Below are 23,509 nucleotides of genomic sequence, written 5' to 3'. Positions count from 1 at the left end.
CTATATGCAGATATAGCCCGGAGCCTCCACTCATCTCTCCTAGCAGGAACCCAGGGAGGCTTCACCCCGCTGTAGCTGAACTACATGTATTTGTACTCTCACACTAGGCTGTATCTGTAGCCTTAGATAGCTGTGTGGACCATATAGATCCTATCATTTACATGTAATTCTATGGTGTAGACATTTCCTATAGTGATACATAGGTCCTATTAGGGAGCTCATTATAGCTCTATTATGTTGACACGCCACCCTGATGGGACGTCTATGCACCCCCGTCATTAACAGCAGGAACCCGGGGTAATAAACAGGGAATTCCACAATGGACACATTAACTCCATGAAACTACTGTTCACGGTCAAGGTTTCAATGTTGAATGAGTGTTTTGAATTTTGAATGTGAATGTGGATTTTTTGTTTGTGAAAGAGTGATTCCCTGGAAACATTTTCTTATTAATTGCAAACTGTTTGAGACAGGGTGTGGATAAGATGTGGATATAATTATTCAATTTTTCCTTTACTCCATACCAAAATCAATGGGAATTTGTTCCCTTCCATTAGTTGACCATATGGCTTTAGTTAATTGTTTCAGTATGTCTAATGGGAGTCTCCAGCGGCAGGGTTGGGGAGTTACTGATTACATGTAAAGTTGCATGTAATCTGATTACAAAACAAATGTAATCAGTTAAGTTACCAGCTAAAATATTGGAATCCCATTACAGATACTTTTGAAAAACTAGATGATTACTTCTTGGATTATTTTTTTTATTCAGATAGGATGAAAATATACATTGACACATTTGTTTTCTCAATGACATTCATTTCAATTCAAACCTGCTGATTAGAAGGTCCTGCGTATATTTTATTTTCAACCAGCAATTATCAGGAGGTAACACTGGTCAACTTTTTCCACACTTTTACAGTTCATCAGCTGTTGTACATTATGATATGAACACAACAAAAACATAATTTTTTGACTGGGCCTTTAAGGGACTTTTGACTTAACGTCTTATCCCTGTGCATATCAGCCTTTTATTTAGATTATGATTGAATTTCAAGTAAAATTCACAATATTTTCCTTCTTCTTTGTATATATCTCCAATCATGTGTTTTAAAAATGGCGCCGGGGGAGAAGGCAGATGTTTTACGTGTCCCCAACCGATTGTGTTTTTGTTAGTTTATTTGCGTTTTTTGTAACTTTATTTATTTATTTTTTATTTTTTAGAATTTTACCCCTTTTTCTCCCCAATTTCGTGGTATCCAATTGTTCTAGTAGCTACTATCTTGTCTCATCGCTACAACTCCCGACTTATTTTGTACATATTGTTGCCACTATCGTCTCTTATGACCGAAAATAACTTCTGGACATCAGGACTGGGATTACTCATCACGGACTGGCAGAATATTTATTTTCCTTTAACGAGTCTGACGAGCCCGACGCAAACTATATACTGCTTTCTCGGGAATAGGCCCAGATCCCCGCCTTCTGAGAATTTGTAGGAGATCGAATAAACCCCCACTTCCTTCCATTCTGCTAGCAAACGTGCAATCTTTGGAGAAAAAAAAATAGATTAAACGCGCAAGATTAAACTACCAACGGGACATTCAAAACTGTAATATCTTATGCTTCACGGAGTCGTGGCTGAACGACGACACTATCAACATACAGTTGGCTGGTTAAATGCTGTACTGGCAAGGATAGAACAGCGGCGCCTGGCAAGACATTATTTTAAATAACAGCTGGTGCACGATATAGAGTATCTCATGATATGCTGTAGAACACTGTCAAGGCCGTCGAAAGAAGTAGACCAAAGAGCAGCATTGTGAGCGTACATTTGACTTTATTTTAAAAGGTCGCCAACAAAACAACAAACGAAAGAAACAACCGTGACGCTTACAGGGCTAAGTGCCACAAACAAAGTTAACTACCCACACTGAAAGAAGGGAAAAAGGGCTACCTAAGTATGATTCCCAATCAGAGAAAACGATAGACAGCTGTCCCTGATTGAGAACCTTACCCGGCCAAAACATAGAAATAAAGAAACCTAGAAAACAAAAAATAGAATGCCCACCCTGATCCCACATCACACCCTGACCTAACCAAATAGAGAGATAAAACGTCTCTCAAAGGTCAGGGTGTGACCCCCCCCCCCCCCCCCCCCCCCCCCCAAAGGTGCGGACTCCGGATGGAAAACCTGAACCTATAGGGGAGGGCCCGGGTGGGCATCTATCCGCGGTGGCGGCTCTGGTGCGGAATGTAGACCCCGCTCCACCTCTGGCTCACCCCGCTTTGGGCGCCTCTGGTGTGGGGACCCTCTCTGGGGGCCCCGCAGAGATCCGGGATTCCTCTGATGGCATTGAGGAGTACATCACATCAGTCATTGGCTTCATCAATAAGTGCATCGATGATGTCATCCCCACAGTGACCGTACGTACATACCCCAATCAGAAGCCATGGATTCGCACTGAGCTAAAGACTAGAGCTGCAGCTTTCAAGGAGCGGGACTCTAAACCAGAAGCTTATAAGAAATCCCGCCATGCCCTCCGACGAACCATCAAACAGGCAAAGCGTCAATACAGGACTAATGTTGAATCATACTACACCGGCTCTGATGTTTGTCAGATGTGGCAGGGCATGCAAACCATTACAGACTACAAAGGGAAGCACAACCGAGAGCTGCCCAGTGACACAAGCCTACCAGATGAGCTAAACTACTTCTATGCTCGCTTTGAGGCAAAGGGCACTGAAACATGCATGAGAGCACCAGCTGTTCCGGATGACTGTGTGATCACTCCGATGTGAGTAAGACCTTTAAACAGATCTACATTCACAAGGCCGCAGGGATTACCAGGACGTGTGCTGCAAGCATGCGCTGACCAAATGGCAAGTGTCTTCACTGATATTTTCAACCTCTCCCTGTCCGAGTCTGTAATACCAACATGTTTAAGCAGACCACCATAGTGCCTGTGCCCAAGAACACTAAGTTAACTTGCCTAAATGACAACCAACCGGTAGCACTCACATCTGTAGCCATGAAGTGCTTTGAAAGGCTCGTCATGGCTCACATAAACAGCATTATCCCAGAAATCCTAGGCTCACTTCAATTTGCATACCGCCCCAACAGATCCAAAGATGATGCAATCTCTATTGCACTCCACACTGCCCTTTCCCACCTGGACAAAACTTTAATTAATATTGTTTTGCATTTTTTAATGTGCAAATAAATAATGTGAGAATACTATTCATTGACTACAGCTCAGCATTCAACACCATAGTGCCCTCAAAGCTCATCAATAAGCTAAGGACCCTGGGACTAAACACCTCCCTCTGCAACTGGATCCTGGACTTCCTGACGGGCCACCCCCAGGTGGTAAGGGTAGGTAACAACACATATGCCACGCTGATCCTCAACACAAGGGCCCCTCAAGGGTGCGTGCTCAGCCCACTCCTGTACTCCCAATTCCCTCAGGACTGCACATCCAGGCATGACTCCAACACCATCATTAAGTTTGCCGATGACACAACAGTGGTAGGTCTGATCACCAACAACAATGAGACAGCCTATAAGGAGGAGGTTAGAGACATGGCCGTGTGGTGCCAGGACAACAACCTCTCCCTCAACGTGATCAAGACAAAGGAGAGGATTGTGGTCTAGTTCCTTGGTGTCCACATCACCAACAAACTAACATGGTCCAAGCACACCAAGACAGTCATGAAGAGGGCACGAGAAAACCTATTCCCCTTCAGGAGACTGAAAAGATTTGGCATGGGTCCTCAGATCCTCAAAAGGTTCTACAGCTGCACCATCGAAAGCATCCTAACTGCTTGGCCTCCGACCGCAAGGCACTACAGAAAGGGTAGTACGAACGCCCAAGTCTAGGTCCAAGAAACTTCTAAACATCTTCTACCCCCAAGCCATAAGACTCCTGAACAGCTAATCAAATGGCTACCCAGATTATTTGCATTGCCCCTCCCCCCCTTTACGCCGCTGCTACTCTCTGTTGTTATCATCTATGCATAGTCACTTTAATAATTCTACCTACATGTACATATTACCTCAACTAAGATGTGTGATTTTGGGCATCAACTTCATCCTTAGTCAGAAAAGTCTAGGGTTAAGAGACACGTCAATTAGCATATAGAAATAGGAAATAATTAATAATCGATGATAAAAAAACAAATGTCTTCTTTGCGGCAGGGTAGCCTAGTGGTTAGAGCGTTGGACTAGCAGCCGAAAGGTTGCAAGTTCAAATCCCCGAGCTGACAAGGTACAAATCTGTCATTCTGCCCCTGAACAGGCAGTTAACCCACTGTTCCTAGGCCGTCATTGAAAATAAGAATTTGTTCTTAATTGACTTGCCTAGTTAAATAAAGGTAAAAAATATATAAAAAAAATACCAAAACTAGAAAGATCAATTGAGAATACAGAGACCCAGAGTATGTCTGCTGAACAACTGAAAACAGAGTACCTGCGCTATTTTAATATCTCCAGGGTTCCTTCATACAGTAGGACTAGCTAAACAAAGGCAAGACAACCAGCCATCAATAACTTTAAAAGGCCTTAGCACTGCACTGCACACCAGACGGTCTGAGGTATGTGTAAATTGGCTACCAGGTCCATGGAGACGGAGGCAGCACATGGTTTACACATTAAGGAGCAATAACTTGCACTATGCGTGCGTCAGTGGTGAGGAGAGAAGGAGAAGGTCACACCTGGGACCTATTCAATTGGATGATGTCTCAACATATTTGCTGTACATAGAAGAGGACTATACACATACTGTATATGTGTCTTAAAACGCAATGGCTATACTGCTCTACCAAGCAAAAAGGCAGTAACTGCTCATAGCGTGGAACTGATAAAAATGCCTTTTTATTTACCTTTGGTTTCAAATCAAAGTCAAATCAAATCTTATTAGTCACGTGCGCAGAATACAACAGGTGTAGACCTTACAATGAAATGCTTACTTACTTATGAGCCCCTAACCAACAATGCCGTTTCAAAAAAATACAGATAAGAGTAAGGAGATAAAAAGTAACAAGCAATTAAAGAGCAGTAGTGAAATAATACAGAGTCAATGTGCGGGGGCACTGGTTATTTGAGGTAGTATGTACATGTAGGTAGAGTTTACCACAGTTTCCCCGTAACTTTATGCAGTGATATTAACTCAGTAACTCAATGACATTTACTCATTTTCAACCAAATTAGCAGTTACTGCCTTTTTGCTTGGTAGGGCAGTAATAGTGTAATCGGCCATAAAGTTGAGAGGAAGCCCAATGCTATTTCATCAGAAGGGGACCCTAGTGATTCTAGTATATTTTGTATAGAATGTATTCTCTTCAATGTTGAGTGGATAACCCTGTCTGTTCTATCTATTGCAATTCTAAAATGCAGCTCCAGAAGTCCTTGCAGAAAAAGGCAACGGCTGGGTTCTGGCTGGATATGGAAGCAGGAGGAGCTAACAGATCTGAGACTCTCATGCAGACTAATTGAAAAGCCAGGAGAAGCGAGAGAAAGAGAAGGAGAAAGAGCAAGCCCTGCCACATACAATCTCTCTTTCCTCTGTCTGAGAGCTGCACCAGAGAGGTCCGCATGGGTCTCTGGGCTCTGTCTGAGAGCTGGTCAGATGTATTACGTCCTTGTGTCCTCCCGTCTGCTTTTAGTGCAACGGCAAGGTCAGGAGGAGAGATGTGGGGCTGAACCCCCCTGCATGTTTGGTCAGTGTCCCAGAGGGTTAGAGTTAGATAGTCTAGTCTAGTGTGCACTTGGGCAGATGTCCGCTCTCAGTGGTTTCATTGTTTTACCATTCCTATTGGTTGCCTAGTTGATTCATAGATTGATCCAAGATGAGTTTGGGGGGAAAAAAACAGGTCTGGTGACTATACCTTCTCTCCACACTGTAGCCTATATACCATTCCAACATGGGGGGGGGGGGGGGGGGGGGGGGGTGTTACAAAGTGAGATGTACTGCATTTTTTCATTATTAACTACCGTGGCTCAGGGGCGTCGGCACGTCCACCCAATCAGATTGAGAAATGCCCTTTTCTTGTCTGTTCTAAATGGGACATTATTTGTCTTTTTACCTCAACATGCAGACACCATCAGATATACTTGATGGCAAGAAGTGCACTGGGTTAGTCAGATTTGATGAAATATAGGAGAACATATTAACTGGAAGGATGTTCACTCTCACGGGACAGATTGCCAAAAATAACTAACTGAAAGCCACACCCCCAATAAGCCACGAATATGACTGAGATTTATGTCACTGTGCTTCTATGGCTATATGCACTATGCCACTGCCTATTGCATATGTTAATTTAGAGTGCCGATTCAGGCTTAGAAATGTATGCTTTCCTATGCATGCCTTTTCTACCCACTTCTCAGTATTTGGTATTGAGACTTATTTTATTCAGTCACGTAAAGTGCTCTGCAAGTGTGGCTATCTTGCGCGCTCTGAATACATTTCATTCAATCGCCGAAACCCCTCTGGCCAACATATTTTCTCGTGGAGTTTTGATTCAATAGGGTTTCCAGTACATTTATCTTAAGCCATCCCTTTAAATACGGTGTACCTTTTAGTTCGAATTTTGTCGAAAGACTCGCTAGACCATAGCGGGAGAACGGGTTCAGAATATTAGGGATCATTTAAAGATAGACATCGAAATATATGCATATTCGTCTCCGTTTCAGCACCAATTGATTGATTTAAAAATAGTCTGATCTTGTAGATTATTTAGGTTTAGGAAAGTATTTTTGAACCATAAAAAAAAACAGGTTTGGAGAACCTTTACCCCCTGAAAGAAAGAAAACGGTGGTATGATTCATTCTGAAAATGTATCCATTCAGTTCTTCAACCCATTGTAGTTGGAAAATTAGTGTATATATCATTCCTATAGGGAGAATAGTATACAATAGTTGGTTATGCCCTTGTCTATTGCCTGCACTAACCATGGGACTGTATGATGACACGGTCAAGTATTGCGCCGTGTGTCGAGTTCAAACTGTTCCGGCTTGGTTTGCATTGGGTTACATTGGGTCCATAACAATTGAAATAGCCTACATGTTTTTATATATTATGAACTGTTACAAATTATCCTCGGTAACAACGAAACGGACGCGACAGCGTTTACAGAAGAAGCAAATGAAGGTAAACGAAAGAATGGAATTAAATGGAATGATAATTAATGTAGGCTATACCAACTGAAGGGAACTAACAGTAGATTGGAAGTTGAATATGTGTGGTTATTAGTCATACTGATATGTGTAGTTATTGGTCTATACTGATAGTGGCTAATATTTAACATGTTACTAATTGGAAAAAGAGAAAGTCAGGGTAGCCTATAATTAAGACATTCGAGAGTGACCATCCCTGCAAATTAAAAGGCCTTACGATTTAAATGATGCATAATGGCACAGCATTTCATAAACTTTACTGTGAGGAAGTTGATATGTTGATACACTACCATACAAAAGATTGGTGTCACTTAGAAATGTCTTTGTTTTTGAAAGAAAAGCACATGTTTTGTCCATTAAAAAAAACATAAAATTGATCAGAAATACAGTGCAGACATTGTTAATGTTGTAAATGACTATTGTAGCTGGAAAGGCAGATTTTTTAAAGGAATATCTACATAGGTGTACAGAGGCCCATTACCAGCAACCATTCCTCCTGTGTTCCAATGGCACTTTGTGTTAGCTAATCCAAGTTTATAATTTTAAAAGGATAATTGATCATTAGAAAACCGTTTTGTAAATATGTTAGCACAGCTGAAAACTGTTGAGTTGATCAAAGAAGCAATAAAACCTGCCTTCTTTAGACTAGTTGAGGATCTGGAGCATCAGCATTTGTGGGTTCGAATACAGGCTCAAAATGGCCAGAAACAAATAACTTTCTTCGGAAACTCGTCAGTCTATTCTTGTTCTGAGAAATGAAGGCTATTCCATGCAAGAAATTGCCAAGAAACTGAAGATCACGTACAACGCTGTGTACTACTCCCTTCACAGAACGGTGGAAACTGTCTCTAACCAGAATAGAAAGAGGAGTGGGTGGCAACTGAGCAAGAGGACAAGTGCATTAGTGTCTAGTTTGAGAAACAGACGCCTCACAAGTCATCAACTGGCAGCTTCATTAAATAGGACCCGCAAAACACCAGTCTCAACGTCAACAGTGAAGAGGTGACTCCGGGATGCTGGCCTTCTTGGCAGAGTTCCTCTGTCCAGTGTCTGTGTTTTTTTAAGCATCTTAATCTTTTCTTTTTATTGGCCAGTCTGAGATATGTATTTTTATTTGGCGAGCTTCCCGGAGTCGCCTCTTCATTGTTGACGTTGAGACTGGTGTTTAGCTCTTTTCCAGTTGTAAATTACAGTGCATGGAGAATGTTATTATTTCTATAGAAAAAAATGATCTGTAAATGCATTTTCCCATTTGGAACTGGTAGGTTCACTAGATGTTATTCATGGTTTCCTCGTGGGTAAAGGTAGTGGAACTATTAGGGAATTAAATCAAGATTAGAATACGGTCTGCGTTGACACATCTCCGCCTCACCTTCATATATTCAATCTCCATCCCGAATGCATAGCAGGTGAATAGCATGCTATCCTCATGCTTAAGATCAGAATCCACATAGAGAGAAACGTGCATAAAAATTTAATTACGGGGCCTCCCGAGTGGCACAGAAGGCTAAGGCACTGAATCGCAGTGCAAGAGGTGTCACTACACACCCGGGTTTAATCCCGAGCTGTATCACAACTGGCCGTGATCGGGAGTCCCATAGGGCAGCGCACAATTGGCCCAGCGTTGTCTGGGTTAGGGGAGGGTTTGGCCAGGGGGGGCTTTACTTGGCTCACTGCGCTCTAGTGACTCATTGTGGCGGGCCCAGGGCCTGCAGGCTGACTTCGGTCGTCAGTTGAATGGTGTTTCCTCCGACACATTGGTGCAGCTGGTTTCTGGGTTAACCAGGCGGGTGTTAAGAAGTGCGGTTTGGTGGTTCATGTTTTGGAGGACGCATTGCTCGACCTTCGCCTCCCGAGCACTTTGGGGAGTTGCAGCAATGAGACAAGATTGAAATTGGGGAGAAAAAAAGGGGTGAAATACAAAACAATACATTGAATTACGTTCCATTTAAGAGCGCTTAACTCGGGTCGGAATCCACCCTTTAACAAGAAAGATAATCTAGTGCCTTTATCAGAGTCAACACACCTATATTTTTGCTTTAAAAATTTAAAATCTCCTCTCAGCCTGGTGAATATTAGGAGATTACCGACGCCGGAGATGAGAAGCAGGTACGGGAGTTGAACATTTAATGTAGGTGAGACATGGAACAGGACAAGAACAGCGTCAGAACCCGGTAACAAATGACATACGAACATTAATGCAGCAGCGGTGAACAGAGCTGGGGAACCGACAAATATAGAGGAGGTAATAAACAGGTGATAGAGTCCAGGTGAGTCCAATAAATCGCTGATGCGTGTGACGAGGGAAGGCAGGTGCGCGTAATGATGGTGGCAGGAGTGCGTAATACAGGGCAGCCTGGCGCCCTCGAACGCCAGGGGGGAAGAGCGGGAGCAGGCGTGAAAGTACCCCCCCCCCCCCCACTCTAGGGGCACCACCCGGCATCCCACCTGGGCGAGCCTGACGGGCCGGCCGAGGCACAGACGCTGGACAAGCCGGCTGGGCGTAAAATCCCAGCGAACCGGCAGAGGTGTGGGAGCCTGGCGACCCATCTGAGGCGTGAAAGTCTGTCGATCCTGCTGCGGCATGGGAGACCGATGACCCGGCTGAGGCGTAGCAGCCTGACGAGCCAGCTGGGCATAAAAACCTGACGATCCGGCTGAGACCTGACGCGGGATGGCCGCCTGCCAAGTCAATCGGGGCAAGGAAACCTCTCGAGCCAGCTAGGGCGTGGGAGCCTGACGAGCTGGCTCAGGCACCCCTGGTTCCATCGGCGGCGGGCCCCGGATCCGATGTCACCACCAACCGGAAAGCAAGCACTCACCCGAAGCTTCGTTTGCTGGCTGCTGCATTCTGTAAGGACCGACGCCGGAGATGAGAAGCAGGTACGTAATGCAGGGCGAGAGCATGCGTGACAGAGATGAGCGATAAAATTGTAAATGCTCTTCTTTGCTCCATGGAAAATGTGTAGAATTGCAGGAAATTAGCTTTAAAACAGCTACATTTGATCTTTTCCCCATGACAAAATGTGTAAAATTGCAGGAAGTTAGCTGCTTTTTTTTTGGCCCACCCAAATTGTTGCTGGTACTGAATCACTGGTATTATATAACAGATGTTGCTGAAGTTGTGAAATTGTGTAGCATAACTTCAATGTGAACTGCACTCCAAGTTTCAAACTATACAAAGATAAATGATTCAGTGTTGCCAAATCAGTGAAATAAACCATTCTATTAGACAAGTTAGTAGAAGTTATTTATTTAGTTATGATTAAGTTTGAATAAATGAGTTGTGTTTTTTTGGTCATGTGTTCATCAACACCAGGTAGGGGAAGCTCAAACTGCCGAATGGATATATGCATGGCTTTGACAAAAAAAAGAATCAAGAGGTGAAATTGTAAAAAAACACATTTTAAAAAAGGAGAAGGAAAAAGAGAGATTAAAGGGATTCCATGCTCGATAAGATCTGCAGAGTTGGCCTGCAGGAAGTGATCTCATACAGTTCCAGTTCTCTATTTGTTTGCATTGAAACTCCAGCCAGTGGAGCAGGCCAATCTGATACACATCTGAAACTTCTTGATCAGATTCTCTATAATATACAGACATGCATAGAGGAGCAGACCTAAGTGTTGTTTCCCTACCACTGTGTCAAAAGACAAGGGCAAGGGCTAACCTGACCATCACATTGGTCATTCCAAAAATGAAGATGAATTGATGACAAAAAAGAATCTGTGGAGTACCTGAAGGTAATGTACATGAAATAACCTAGAAAACAAATTCATCCAGATATCAACAGCAGGAAGACTCATTCCTCTATATTTGTAGCACTCTAAAGCCCTCAGCATGGTACTGTATCTAGCCTACTAGCATTATGGAAAACACGATCAGGTAGCCATCTGGAAGGATATTATCCTGAACCAAAATTGTTTGACTTGGAAAAGACCAGTAAGATATTGGACTGTTTGAAATATACTGTATTTTGCCCCTGGGATGGTCAAAAAAAAGCAAGACTGTCACGCCCTGACCTTAGAGAGTCTTTTTATGTCTCTATTTGGTTTGGTCAGGGTGTGATTTGGGTGGGCATTCTATGTTCTGATTTTCTATGTTTTTGTAGGTCTTTATTTTTGGCCGGGTATGGTTCTGAATCAGGGACAGCTGTCTATTGTTGTCTCTGATTGGGAATCATACTTAGGCAGCCTTTTCCCTTTGGTCATTGTGGGAAGTTATCTTTGTTAGCTTCACGGTCGTTTTTGTTATTTCTTGTTTTGTTGGCGACATTTGAACTATTAGAAGGAAAATGCACACTCACCACGCTGCGCTTGGGTCCACTTCTTCCCATGACGGTCGTGACAAAGCCAGGCTACCTGCCGTGACAGTGATGCAGTAGTGGGCCCTAAAGTATCAGAAACAAAAGGTATACTTAATTTACCCACTATAATAGAATAGATTCAGAGAACAATAACAGCCATTGCTTGAACTGTGACTGTTGGATGACCTGTACAATGGTAGAGTTCCTACTTGTATTGGGAAAGCCGCAATTAACTTCCTTGCTCTTTTTCATCTTGACCCTAAAAAGCCCTGCACACGAAAAAAGTACTTGTCTGCATACTCTTCCATTTCCCTCCGATTTTGTAAACCTGCGTAGTCGCACATCTTGGTCCAATCATCTAACACTCTACCGATGTCATAATGAATTTTGTCCCCCCTGTCTTTTCACATTTTCAGGCGCCGTGTGCCGAGGATGAACTGTGTGCCGAGGATGTACTGTATTCATATATAATGAATAAATCCAGCCACGTATAAACTCTCTAAACGTCACAGACAACAGACCTTTAAAAAAAAGACCAGATGTTTACAAGAAGCTGGACATGGAATTCAGTACCCGTGATGGAGTGTCCCACGGTTGAATATACATCAGAAACAGAATGGAGGGGAAAAAAAATCTAAACGACTAGACTATAGAAGTAATCAGTCCCTGGGGCAAAAACAAGGATTTATCTGAGTCGCCACTCTTCATCTGTCTGAAAAACTGGGTTAGTGAAACAGTTTCCATTATTGTGGATGGAGCTGAAGTGGTTGATGTGGTTGGTAGCAGGGTTGCGAGAAATTCCATTAAAGTTATGAAAACCATATGGCACAAGGGAAAACCACCGTCCAGCACAGCAGCCCCCCTCCTCCACACACTCAGTCATTACCCGCCCCCTCTTCCAAAAACATACAATCCTTTTTCCTTTACGTACCCTCCTTCTTTCTTTCTTCCCTCCCTCCCCCCTCTTTTCTTTCTCCTGCAGATCAGTTAGAATGCTGCTAACAACGCAGAGGTAGACAAGCAGGGAGCTCAGGAGAAGGCCTCGGACTAAATAACTCTGACTAATAACAGAAGTGTTTTGTTCGGGAGAAGTGGTCGAACATTGAAACAAGGCTGAAATAAACTTTTTTTTTTTTTTTTTTTTACTTGGAGAGAGGTCTAGGGAGGTGGGAAAAAAGACAGTGGTACAGATGGGGAAGATGATCTGTGCCTTGCGCTCCTTTGCTCTTCTGTGGGCCTGCTGGCTTCCCTGGACTCTGGGACAAGAGCTGCAGGAGCAAGATGCTCTCTGCGCTGCAGGTGGCTGTTACACCGTCTATTTCCAACGCAAGACTTTTCGAGAGTCAGCAAGGTTCTGCAGGGAGAAAGGTGGTTCCCTGGCAACCCTAAAGAGTTCTGAGGAGGTGGCTGTGGTCCATGAGCTCCTGTCGTCTGTGGAGCAACGGGGACCACGGGCCAGGGTCAGACTGTGGATGGGGCTCCATCGTCAGCCCAGGCAGTGCTCTGCCACTCGCCCACTCAGGGGATTCCAATGGATCACAGGTGAACAGGACACGCAGTACACCAACTGGCTGAGGGCGGACTCACCTAGTACCTGTGCCGCGCCCCGCTGTGTTGTCATGAGTGTCAACACTGCTGCTGACACCCGGGAGCAGCACGACAACTTCAAGTGGCTGGATGGCTCCTGTTTGCTGACTGTGGATGGATTCATGTGTCACTACACCTACCGGGGGATGTGCCCTTCTCTGAAGAGTGAGGGAGGCGGACCTGCTCTGTATACCACCCCTTTCAGCCTGCTCAGCACCATCCTCACTCACATTCCCTTTGGCACAGTGGCCACCCTTCCCTGCCCAGATAATGAAGACAGCTTAGGAGACCAGTCTGTTCTTTGCATGCTGAGGGAAGACGGGAGTGTGGGCTGGTCAAAGGATTCCCCCCTCTGCTCTGATGGCCTCCAGGACTGGTGTGAAGAAGAAAATGGTGGCTGTGAACATTTCTGTCAGAATGCTGAAACACAGTATTACTGTGAGTGTTCTGACGGCTTCACACTGGCAGAGGATGGCCAGACCTGCCAGCCGAACCATTCCTGTAGCAATGCCAACTGTGAGTTTGATTGTGAGGAGACCGCTAAGGGATTCCGCTGCAAATGTCCAAACGGATACCTGCTGGCACCTGATGGACGCAACTGCCTGGATGTGGATGAGTGTCTCCGGGCCCCCTGCCTTCATATATGCGCCAATGCTCCTGGGACATTCGAGTGCCACTGTAACCAGGGCTACGAGCCCGATGAAGATGGCGAGTGTGTGGATGTTGACGAATGCAACGATTCCAGTCGCTGTGAACACCGATGTGAGAACGCACCCGGTTCCTTTGCCTGCCACTGCCGCCAAGGCTACACTGAGCTGCCCGACGATCCAGGCTTCTGCCAGGACGTGGATGAGTGCCAGACCTCCGCCAGCTGCCACCAGAAGTGTCTCAACTATTTGGGTGGGTTTGAGTGCTATTGTGAGGCAGGGTATGAGCTGCAGTCAGACCAGACCTGCATGGCTATTCCAGAAGGCCATGAACAGTATTTATCAACAACCACCTCGTCCTACCAAACCTGGGTTACATACCAAGACTGGGTTACAGACCCCACACGTTTGGAGTGGCTGACAGAGCAGACAATCCTTGAGAGGCTTCCGACTGACCTGGGCTGGTTTACAGAGGCCCCGCAGGAGGAGACAACATCTACACCGGTTCCTCGCAGGCCGTCGGGTGGCCATAACTCAAACTGGGGTGTTCTCGCACGGAGAAAGCCCGCTCGGAACACTGTCACACCCTCGCCCAGCTCCTCCTCGCAAGAAAATGATGACACTCAAAGCCAAGCAGGTGATCCCTCAGTGGTGTCCAGGGTTAGTGACAGACACCGGCCAGCAGTCCAGAATGACAAGGGAGCTGGGAGAGTGGTAGAAACCCCAGACATAGACTCTGACGCTAAGGCCACCACCACCCCGCTCAGAGTCCCACCTCCAGCCCAAACAGTGTTTGCATCAGGGGCCCAGTGGCCTGAGAGTAAAGGCAAACGGAAGCATGACAAGAGCTGGCTACTAGTAGCACTCCTGGTGCCCCTGTGTGTTTTCATTGTGGTGATGCTGGCTCTAGGCATTGTGTACTGCACTAGCTGTGCTGTAGAACAAAACAAGAGCATCACTGACTGTTACCGCTGGATCAGCACCTCCAAGTCAGAGGGGGAAAACAAGGCAAAATCTCGTGCTTGACCATTAGAGGTGACACTGTCTTTTTAGTGAATAGTTCTGAAAGAGGGGGGTTGAATAAAAGGTTGAAGGGTTGAAGGTTTGAAGGTTAAAAGGTTGAAGGGTTGAATAAAAGGACACCGACAGGATCCAGACCACCCATCTGATGGCCTCTGCCACCACCACTTGTGAAACTGGACCCCTGCAATACTCCCGTGGAACATCCCAGCGTCTCTGAAGTCCATGTAGGAAGAATGCTTATTTTTGGTGCTCCAAAAATCACGACCACGTTTAAATGAAGCTGTGTTTTTTTTTTTTTTGTTTTTTTTTTGACGTTGTAAAGATCTGATAAATGGTCATGAGGACAGGGGGATATGACGTCGTCGAGAGGAAGTGGATCCTATTTCACTGCTGGTGCTTTTTTTTGCCCACCGTCAAAAAATGTCTTAAGTAATTGTTAATTCAACAGGTGATAAAGTTAACGGCATTATGTGGTGTAGACCTCGTCGTTGAGGCTGCTCATAATAAACAGAATAAACTTCAGAGTACTAATTTAAGAAACCCAGATGAGAAACTATCCCATCACATGAATTGTGTGGAGGTGAAAAGAAACGCTCCAATTATATAATATTTGGATATGTTGTCGTTTGTGATGTTTACCCACGTGTGTTAGTCAGGCCTAATCAAATTGTATCCTTCTAGATGCACTGAATATGCATTGGATTTGAATAAAGTCAATAAACCATTGCTGTTTTGTTTGATTGATGTACCTCATACCGTGAAATTATTAGGAATATTGTGTAATTTAGACTATCCCAACAGCCTAGTCGTGGTTAGAGTGATGGACTACCAACAGAGAGGTTTCAAATTCAAATCCCTGAGCTGACAAGGTATAGATCTGTCGGTCTTCCCCTCAACAGGCAGTTAACCCACTGTTCCTAGGCCGTCATTGAAAATAAGAATTTCTTCTTAACTGACTTGCCTAGTTAAATAAAGGTAAAAAAAAAAAAAACAGCAAGAGAAATTCGTATTTTTATCTGCCTCTTTTTGCCTTTAACTGGGAAACAGCGCCCCCACGCGGTAGGGCCTAGGCCTATATTTGTAAAAGATCGTAGTAGATTTACAACTGTATTCCTTTCACTAACCAAACATGTGGGGTTCGCTTCTCCTTAAGTTAAGACTCTATCTATTAGGTCAGAACACATCATAATCATCAGGACTTTTACTCAGCCTATAGTAAGTGATCATGCTATAATTGCTTATATCCATCTACTTATTTTTCCTAATTTTGGTAACACTTCCTATGAATACCCTCTTTATAATGCAGTTGAGTATAGTTCAGTACAGTACAGCAAAATAGAGTATAGTTCAGTACAGTACAATATATGTTACTGTATACTGTCCTCTACTCCAGTGTGCTCTACTGTACTAAACTCTACTGTACAGTACAGTACGGTACTTTATTGTACTGACCTATACTCTTCTCTAATTGTCTTTACTGTGTACTACACTCTACTGTACTATACTGTAATGTGCTGTCTAAACCAAATGTTTGAAGCAGGCGTTTATGATTGGTTCAGAATTGGACGGACTATATTTCAAATACTTTTCAACGTCCATGGATATCCGGTGTTGGTCAGTGCTCAGCGGGTGAGAGGGCAGTTACATTGAATGGACACACGACAGAAAGAGAAAGAACACACTGAACATAACAGTAGGCCAGTGGAGGGAGGACAGTAGCAGGTGACCCAACTGTGGTTTGTGACATCTATGATTTCCCATTGTAGCCAATTCAATTGCAGTCATTCTGTTACAGATTTTTTGGGTCATTCTGTTACCAATTTCGTAACAGAATGACGCATTTGAATCAATATGTAATAAACCAAATTGTTAGCAGCAAAAACACTATAGCTAATTGATAGGCCTACCTTCACTTGTTACTTCTGTGAACTTGCATTATCCTCCCTCCTCATGAGGGAGAGAAATTAGAAAATATCCTAAAGATATGTGGGTTTTTGGTAACAGAATGACAAGACACTCGTCAATGTTTCTTAAACTTACAGAAGGCAAATCATTTCTGCTAAACTAAACAGTGCTGTGTTGGAGACCAGCTAAAGCGAGACAGATTCAAGACCAAGACTGGGAGGGGGAGAATGTGTCCGAAACAAGGCGAGACCAGAAAAATGTGAGTCCAATTCAAGATCATGATAGTAATTCTGTCAAATCGCCACCATAAGAGTTCAAAATGTCCATTATTTCTGTGTTCATATTTCAGAAGAATATATATATATATTCTTTAGACACAAATGATCACTAACCCAAAAACAGTGGGGAAGAATGAGGGCCTTCTACACCTTCAGAGAAGGGCTATAAAATAATAAATATTATGCTATTCTTTTCAATGATGTTCTGATTTAATCTCTTCAGTTTTTTTAAAAGGAAAGTGTTAACACTGAAGAGAAAAAAAGTTCCAATCAGGATCCGGGTGTCACGGGCGTCGTAAGAAGTGGACCAGGGTGCAGCGTGGTGAGCGTACATATTCATTTTTATTAGACCGCCGCCAACAAAAACAATACCAAACCACCGTGAAGCTTAACAGGTCTATGATGCCTCTAACAAAGTTAACTACCCACACTGAAAGGAGGGAAAAAGGGCTACCTAAGTATGATTCCCAATCAGAGACAACGATAGACAGCTGTCCCTGATTGAGAACCATACCCGGCCAAAACATAGAAATAAAGAAACCTAGAAAACAAAACATAGAATGCCCACCCCACATAACACCCTGACCTAACCAAATAGAGAAATAAAACGGCTCTCTAAGGTCAGGGCGTGACACCGGGAAGATAAATCTAGCTAGCTAAGTCAGCTATTGGCTAGGCCTTCAGAAGCTAAATAGAAGGCATCTTGCCCTGTATTAGAGCAATATTTTGGAGTGACAGTGGAATCAACCAATCACATTTTGACATGTAATGGTTGGGACCGTTTTTTACAAAAAACTAATGAAAACTTTTGCCTTCTTTAAGGTCAACGGGGCACTGCACAATAGTGAGCAGTAGTTTTCCCCGGTCTAGCTATCTATCTTTTGTTGTAGGCTAGCTTGCAGCGGCTGCAGCAGGTGTTGTCGAAGAGAATGTTGTTGCTAATTTGTTAGCTTCTCCCTTTTCAAGAATAACTTTCAACAACAAGTTAACCTTTTACTACATTGGGCTGAATCAGGGTCACACAGAGTGATTATTGGTACTCTTAAACAAATCAACTTTGAAGCAAAAGTATACACCTCACACACATGGTTATGGGCTTAAAAAAAGAAGACACCTGTACCATGTCAGATATAGAGTTGAAATGTATTCAATTTTGAGGTTGCATCCCAAAAATTCCACTTTATACAGACGTCACAGAAGACTGAAATATAAAATATAACAAAACTGTCCAAACGAGTATAACATTGTTGATGCCCGTAGCATTGAATGCAAGGGAAGCCAGCGAGCATTTGGTCTCCCTTGATAAAAAAATATATATAATTATAACCAATCATCGTTGAGCTAAACTGAGTGAGTGGTCCTGGCGCACCAAAAAAAAAGTGTCAAGGGAAGCCCGTTTGGATTCGCCTATCAAATTGCATTGGGAACATAATGTCATTGACAGAAACAACTTGAATTGTTGCATCTCGTTGTGTTGTTGTACTCTGGTGGCTAGCTAGCTAGCTAAAATTGGCCCTTTCCTAAATTAGCCATGGATGGAGATAAGGATTTGGACTTGTGGTTTTACTTAATTCTCCATACTGGCCAGTGATTATAACAGTGATTCTGATCCAACCATTAATTGGTTGATAATTCATACATTGCTGTGCTCTTGGCCTGAGAAGATGGAAGTTCAATGTGTAGCTAGATCATCTAGTAGATGTAGAAGGCTATTTGTTAACTAGCTAAAGTGGCCCACGAAAGGAAGTTAGGCTAGCGAGCAAGCATTTTATACAGGTATCCTAGGACAACAAACAATAAAAGCATATAGTGTATGACATAGTGATAGACACTTTTGACAACATGAAAGGGAGGAGGATGGCATTGGCATTTCTCTACAAGTAGGGTGAGTCAACATGTTTTTCTACTTGCAAGCATGCACACCCACACACACAGAAATCAGAACCATGGACAGCCACATCATATTAAGTTTATGTTGATTGGACTATATTATTTAATGGTATATTTTTGTTGTCACTGTACTACACTAAGCATAGGTGATTTGATGACGTTGAAATGTTGAAGATGAAACGATGCTGGAGGCAGCTCCTGTTTTCTTTGTGACTTGCGGCAACTCGCTGTGGTTCTAAGTTAATAGTTGTTTAGTGGTCCAAAAATGAGGGAAACATTAACTTGCTTGACCATGCTGTGGGTCATGTAGGTCATGTAACTGTCTGTTACATGCCATATCCTTTGTGGACTTCACCGGACAGAGGTTGTTCTCTAGTTTTGTGATGAAACAAACGTGTGGTTCAATTTATTCTTATTGTATTCTTATTGTCTCGGCCTTTAATCATATGAACTAACAGGATTATAGAGCAAACAACGCAATTATCCCAACACAGGTTGTAATATGACTTTTTTTTTACTGGCTTCCCCAGTGATTTTACCCACGGATCGCTACTTTACATAAGTGTTGGTATTACCGTTCATGTCATTTCAGCATCATGAACCTGTCACACGCTGAAGGCCTTGGTCCAAAAGGTTCGCCACTGCGCAAACATGTGCGCAGTCGATATAAAGACTGTTCAGGTAGGAATGTTTTAGGAAGGAGTGTATATATTTGCACTGGCGAAGCAGTGTTATGCACTTACTGAATGGAAGCTGATAATTATGAGTTTTTTAGTACGCTGTTCTCGGCTGGTCTCCAGATGTAATTACGAGTCCTCGCTGTCCGAAACCGAGTTACGACCGACACTGAGACAAGACCAAGAGATTCAAAATGTGGTATTGAGACCGGACTCGTACTACAACACTAAATAAATATACATGTTGTTATTAGTTGACAGGGGTCTTTACTTCAACATTATTGTGTTTTGATATATTTCTAATATCTTTTAAGACTTTTTCTGGTAGATGTTTTCTAAGACCCCTTTCCCATCTGACAAGAAATGAAAGCCTTTGCTTATTCCAAACTTTTAGGATGGAAAATGGTTGGACATTTTATATATTTGGTTCAGATTTGGACCGACAAAATCCCCCCAAAACATATGGAATTTTAGCTTTCATTTCACAATAAATATTATGTGCTCCTATCAACTTCAAGTTAGTACTTATGGGGCTTTTTACATGGAAATGCAGCATGCCCAGTACTAGCCTAAATTACCAGGCTGTATAAAGCTATTCGCCTGTCTTGCTTTTGTAATTCATATTATAAATAAATGCTGTTATAATTCACATGTAAAGTACTTTTTGCACACAGTCGTAGATACGAAACAACACCTACAAAAGTAATTAATTGTTGGAAAAACATTTATCGACGAGGATGGGATTCGAACCCACGCGTGCAGAGCACAATGGATTAGCAGTCCATCGCCTTAACCACTCGGCCACCTCGTCAGTTAAAGTCATTGCGGAAAATATCAGTTTATATACATTTAAATGCTTCACTGTTTAACTTTTAGACGTCTTTGCACCGGTTTACTAGCTACCGTAGTAAAGCCAATGTAGCTATTGATTTATACAAAATTCTAAGGTGGGAAAAGCAGCCTCATCTCAGTCAGTTGCCACTGTGCAGTGTGCAAGATAGGCGTCAGCGGAACATTTGACGGAAATGCTAGCTAGCTGTCAGCAGTCTTTGCACAACAGAGCTATGGCAGTTTTTTTAACTCACATTTATTGATTGAATGGTCACTGTATAGTAAGCTAAAAAGTTTAAATCTTTATCATTGTAATAACGTGCAGTATTAATAGGCTGTACATCAAAGTGTGTTAGTTAAGTTGAGTCCATTACATTTGTTGTAAAATTCACAATAGGACTTGTTTTGGAGAGATATATGGACCTTACAGAAATATTGGCTCCATTTCTTCTTAGAAACCCGATGTTGAATTGGATTGAATTCAATCAATCAATCAAATTTATTTTATATAGCCCTTCGTACATCAGCTGATATCTCAAAGTGCTGTACAGAAACCCAGCCTAAAACCCCAAACAGCAAGCAATGCAGGTGAAGAAGCACGGTGGCTAGGAAAAACTCCCTAGAAAGGCCAAAACCTAGGAAGAAACCTAGAGAGGAACCAGGCTATGTGGGGTGGCCAGTCCTCTTCTGGCTGTGCCGGGTGGAGATTATAACAAAACATGGTCAAGATGTTCAAATGTTCATAAATGACCAGCATGGTCGAATAATAATAAGGCAGAATAGTTGAAACTGGAGCAGCAGCACAGCCAGGTGGACTGGGGACAGCAAGGAGTCATCATGTCAGGTAGTCCTGGGGCATGGTCCTAGGGCTCAGGTCCTCCGAGAGAGAGAAAGAGAGAAGGAGAGAATTAGAGAACGCACACTTAGATTCACACAGGACACCGAATAGGACAGGAGAAGTACTCCAGATATAACAAACTGACCCTAGCCCCCCGACACATAAACTACTGCAGCATAAATACTGGAGGCTGAGACAGGAGGGGTCAGGAGACACTGTGGCCCACTCCGAGGACACCCCCGGACAGGAAATAGCGTTTGTTTGAATCAGGAAAGTGTCCTCTCACGACCTCTACAAGACAGAATGTTGTCTATGAGATACCCTGTAAGAGCCTTATGCATAATAAATCCAATCAGTGTCATAAGTAAAACAGATTTGGTCATGTGGCAAGTATATTTTTGCAAATGGGATGAGTATCGAATGCCAGCGGAGGTTATACACCATATATACAGAAGTATGTGGACACCCCTTCAAATTAGTGGATTCAGCTATTTCAGCCACACCCGTTTCTGACAGGTGTATACAATTGAACATACCGCCATGCAATCTCCATAGACAAACATTTGGCAGTAGAATGGCCTTACTGAAGAGCTAAGTAACTTTCAACGTGGCACCATCATAGGGTGCCACCTTTCCAACAAGTCAGTCCGTCAAATGTCTGCTGCCCTAATCAACTGTAAGTGCTATTATTGTTTTTGGTATCATTTATTGCAATGGTCAAAAACTGTACAGCACAAGCAGACTGAACATTTTTTGAGGGTTTTCATGATTTCACACTCACAGCCGAGGTCTTGCAAGGAATCGTGTCGATAACTGTTCTTCCTTCACAGGGTCTTGTTTTGGATTGGAGAGTGACTGAAGGAGTGGGATGGGTTTTGTTTGTTGATGTGTCCAGTGACGTGTCCTTAAGTAACAATACTTGAAAGTACTACTTAAGTCGTTTTCGGGGATATCTGTACTTTACTTTACTATTTATATTTTTGACACTCTAGACCCAAACTGCTACAGACCTATATATATCCTACGCTGCCTTTCTAACCGACCATTTCGAAACCCACCCTACCTTCTCCGCTATGCAATCTGGTTTCAGATCTGGTCATGGCCACGCTCAAGGTCCTAAACGATGTCATCATAACCTCCATCGATAAGAGACATTACTGTGCAGCCGTTTATTCCATGTGTATCTCTGTGTTGTTGTTTGTGTCGAACTGCTTTGCTTTATATCGGCCAGGTTGCAGGTGTAAATGAGAACGTGTTCTCAACTAGCCTACCTGGTTAAATAAAGGTGAAATAAAAATAAATACTATTACTTAACTACATTCCTAAAGAAAATGATGAAAATGAAAATTACTCCATACATTTTCCCTGACACCCAAAAGTACTCGTTACATTTTTAATTCTTCAGGAAAATGGTCTAATTCACACACCTATCGAGAGAACATCCCTGATCATCCCTACTGCCTCTGATCTGGCGGAGTCACTAAACACATGCTTCGTTTGTAAATTATGTCTGAGGGTTGAAGAGTGCCCCTGGCTATCGGTAAATTTAAAAAACAAGAAAATTGTGCCGTTTAGTTTGCTTAATATAAGTAATTAGAAAGTATTTATAATTTTCCTTTCGACGCTTAAGTATATTTTATCAATTACATTTACTTTTGATACTTAAGTATATTTAAAACCAAATACTCAAGTAGGATTTTACTGGGTGACTTTAACTTTAGTCATTTTATATTAAGATCTTTAGTTCTACTTAAGTATGATTAATGGGTACTTTTTTCCACAACAGGATGTGTCTATTTTTGTATTTTGTATGATGTTTTTCCTCGCTCAAAACCCCGTCCAGTATGTGGCGGTAATGCAGTATTTACATTGGATGCCGACTGCTTTTAAACCCCACCGAAGAAGGATAGTGAGCTCGCAATTTGACGTTCAGACTCGTCCACAAATAGATCAAGTTTATAGCCATTAGGCTACCTAGTGATGTGAAACCGAGGCTTTCTGAAGCCTTTGGGGCTTTCACCAAATTGTGCCAAAAAACGGTTCATTACGCAGAGTTTTAAACACAATGGACATTAGTGACATCTGCTGGTCAGCAATGAAAAGCAGCGGTTGATGTTCATATATAATTGTTTTCAACAATATATCTCAAATCTATAGCATTCTATCGGTTACCGTACAGGTTCGCACCTTCCATTGTGCTCCCCTTTTTTGTTGTTGCTGTGAATCCCTTCTTTTTTTGTTCTCAGAAATTGTGAATGTATGGCATTTATGTAGACACGTTTAATACGAATTGTTTGAACAACAATGTGATGAAAGTGTATTTTCACATAAAACGATTTTTCAAATGAATATGCCT

The 23,509-nt window shown here is 42.9% G+C and overlaps 1 protein-coding gene and 1 non-coding gene across 2 annotated transcripts; one reads left to right on the top strand and one right to left on the bottom strand.

The window, feature by feature from the left end:
* The first annotated feature begins 12,441 nt into the window (after positions 1-12,441).
* Positions 12,442-15,460, top strand: LOC110534136 (endosialin). The gene has a single exon (XM_021618823.2). The coding sequence runs from the start codon at positions 12,668-12,670 to the stop codon at positions 14,735-14,737; it is 2,070 nt and encodes a 689-aa protein (XP_021474498.2). The 5' UTR covers positions 12,442-12,667; the 3' UTR covers positions 14,738-15,460.
* A 4,753-nt stretch (positions 15,461-20,213) lies between these two features.
* On the bottom strand, positions 20,214-20,295 carry trnas-gcu. The gene has a single exon. It is a non-coding gene; the product is annotated as a tRNA-Ser (tRNA).
* Positions 20,296-23,509: the final 3,214 nt, after the last annotated feature.

Source organism: Oncorhynchus mykiss, chromosome 10, assembly GCF_013265735.2.
Source record: "Oncorhynchus mykiss isolate Arlee chromosome 10, USDA_OmykA_1.1, whole genome shotgun sequence".
Lineage (NCBI taxonomy): Eukaryota > Metazoa > Chordata > Actinopteri > Salmoniformes > Salmonidae > Oncorhynchus > Oncorhynchus mykiss.
Note: the sequence above shows the minus strand (reverse complement) of the source record. Positions and strands in the feature narration are given on the sequence as shown.

Bases quoted from the DNA above. Each gene is read 5' to 3' on its own strand.
- LOC110534136 (XM_021618823.2), top strand. From the start codon at position 12,668: ATGGGGAAGATGATCTGTGCCTTGCGCTCCTTTGCTCTTCTGTGGGCC.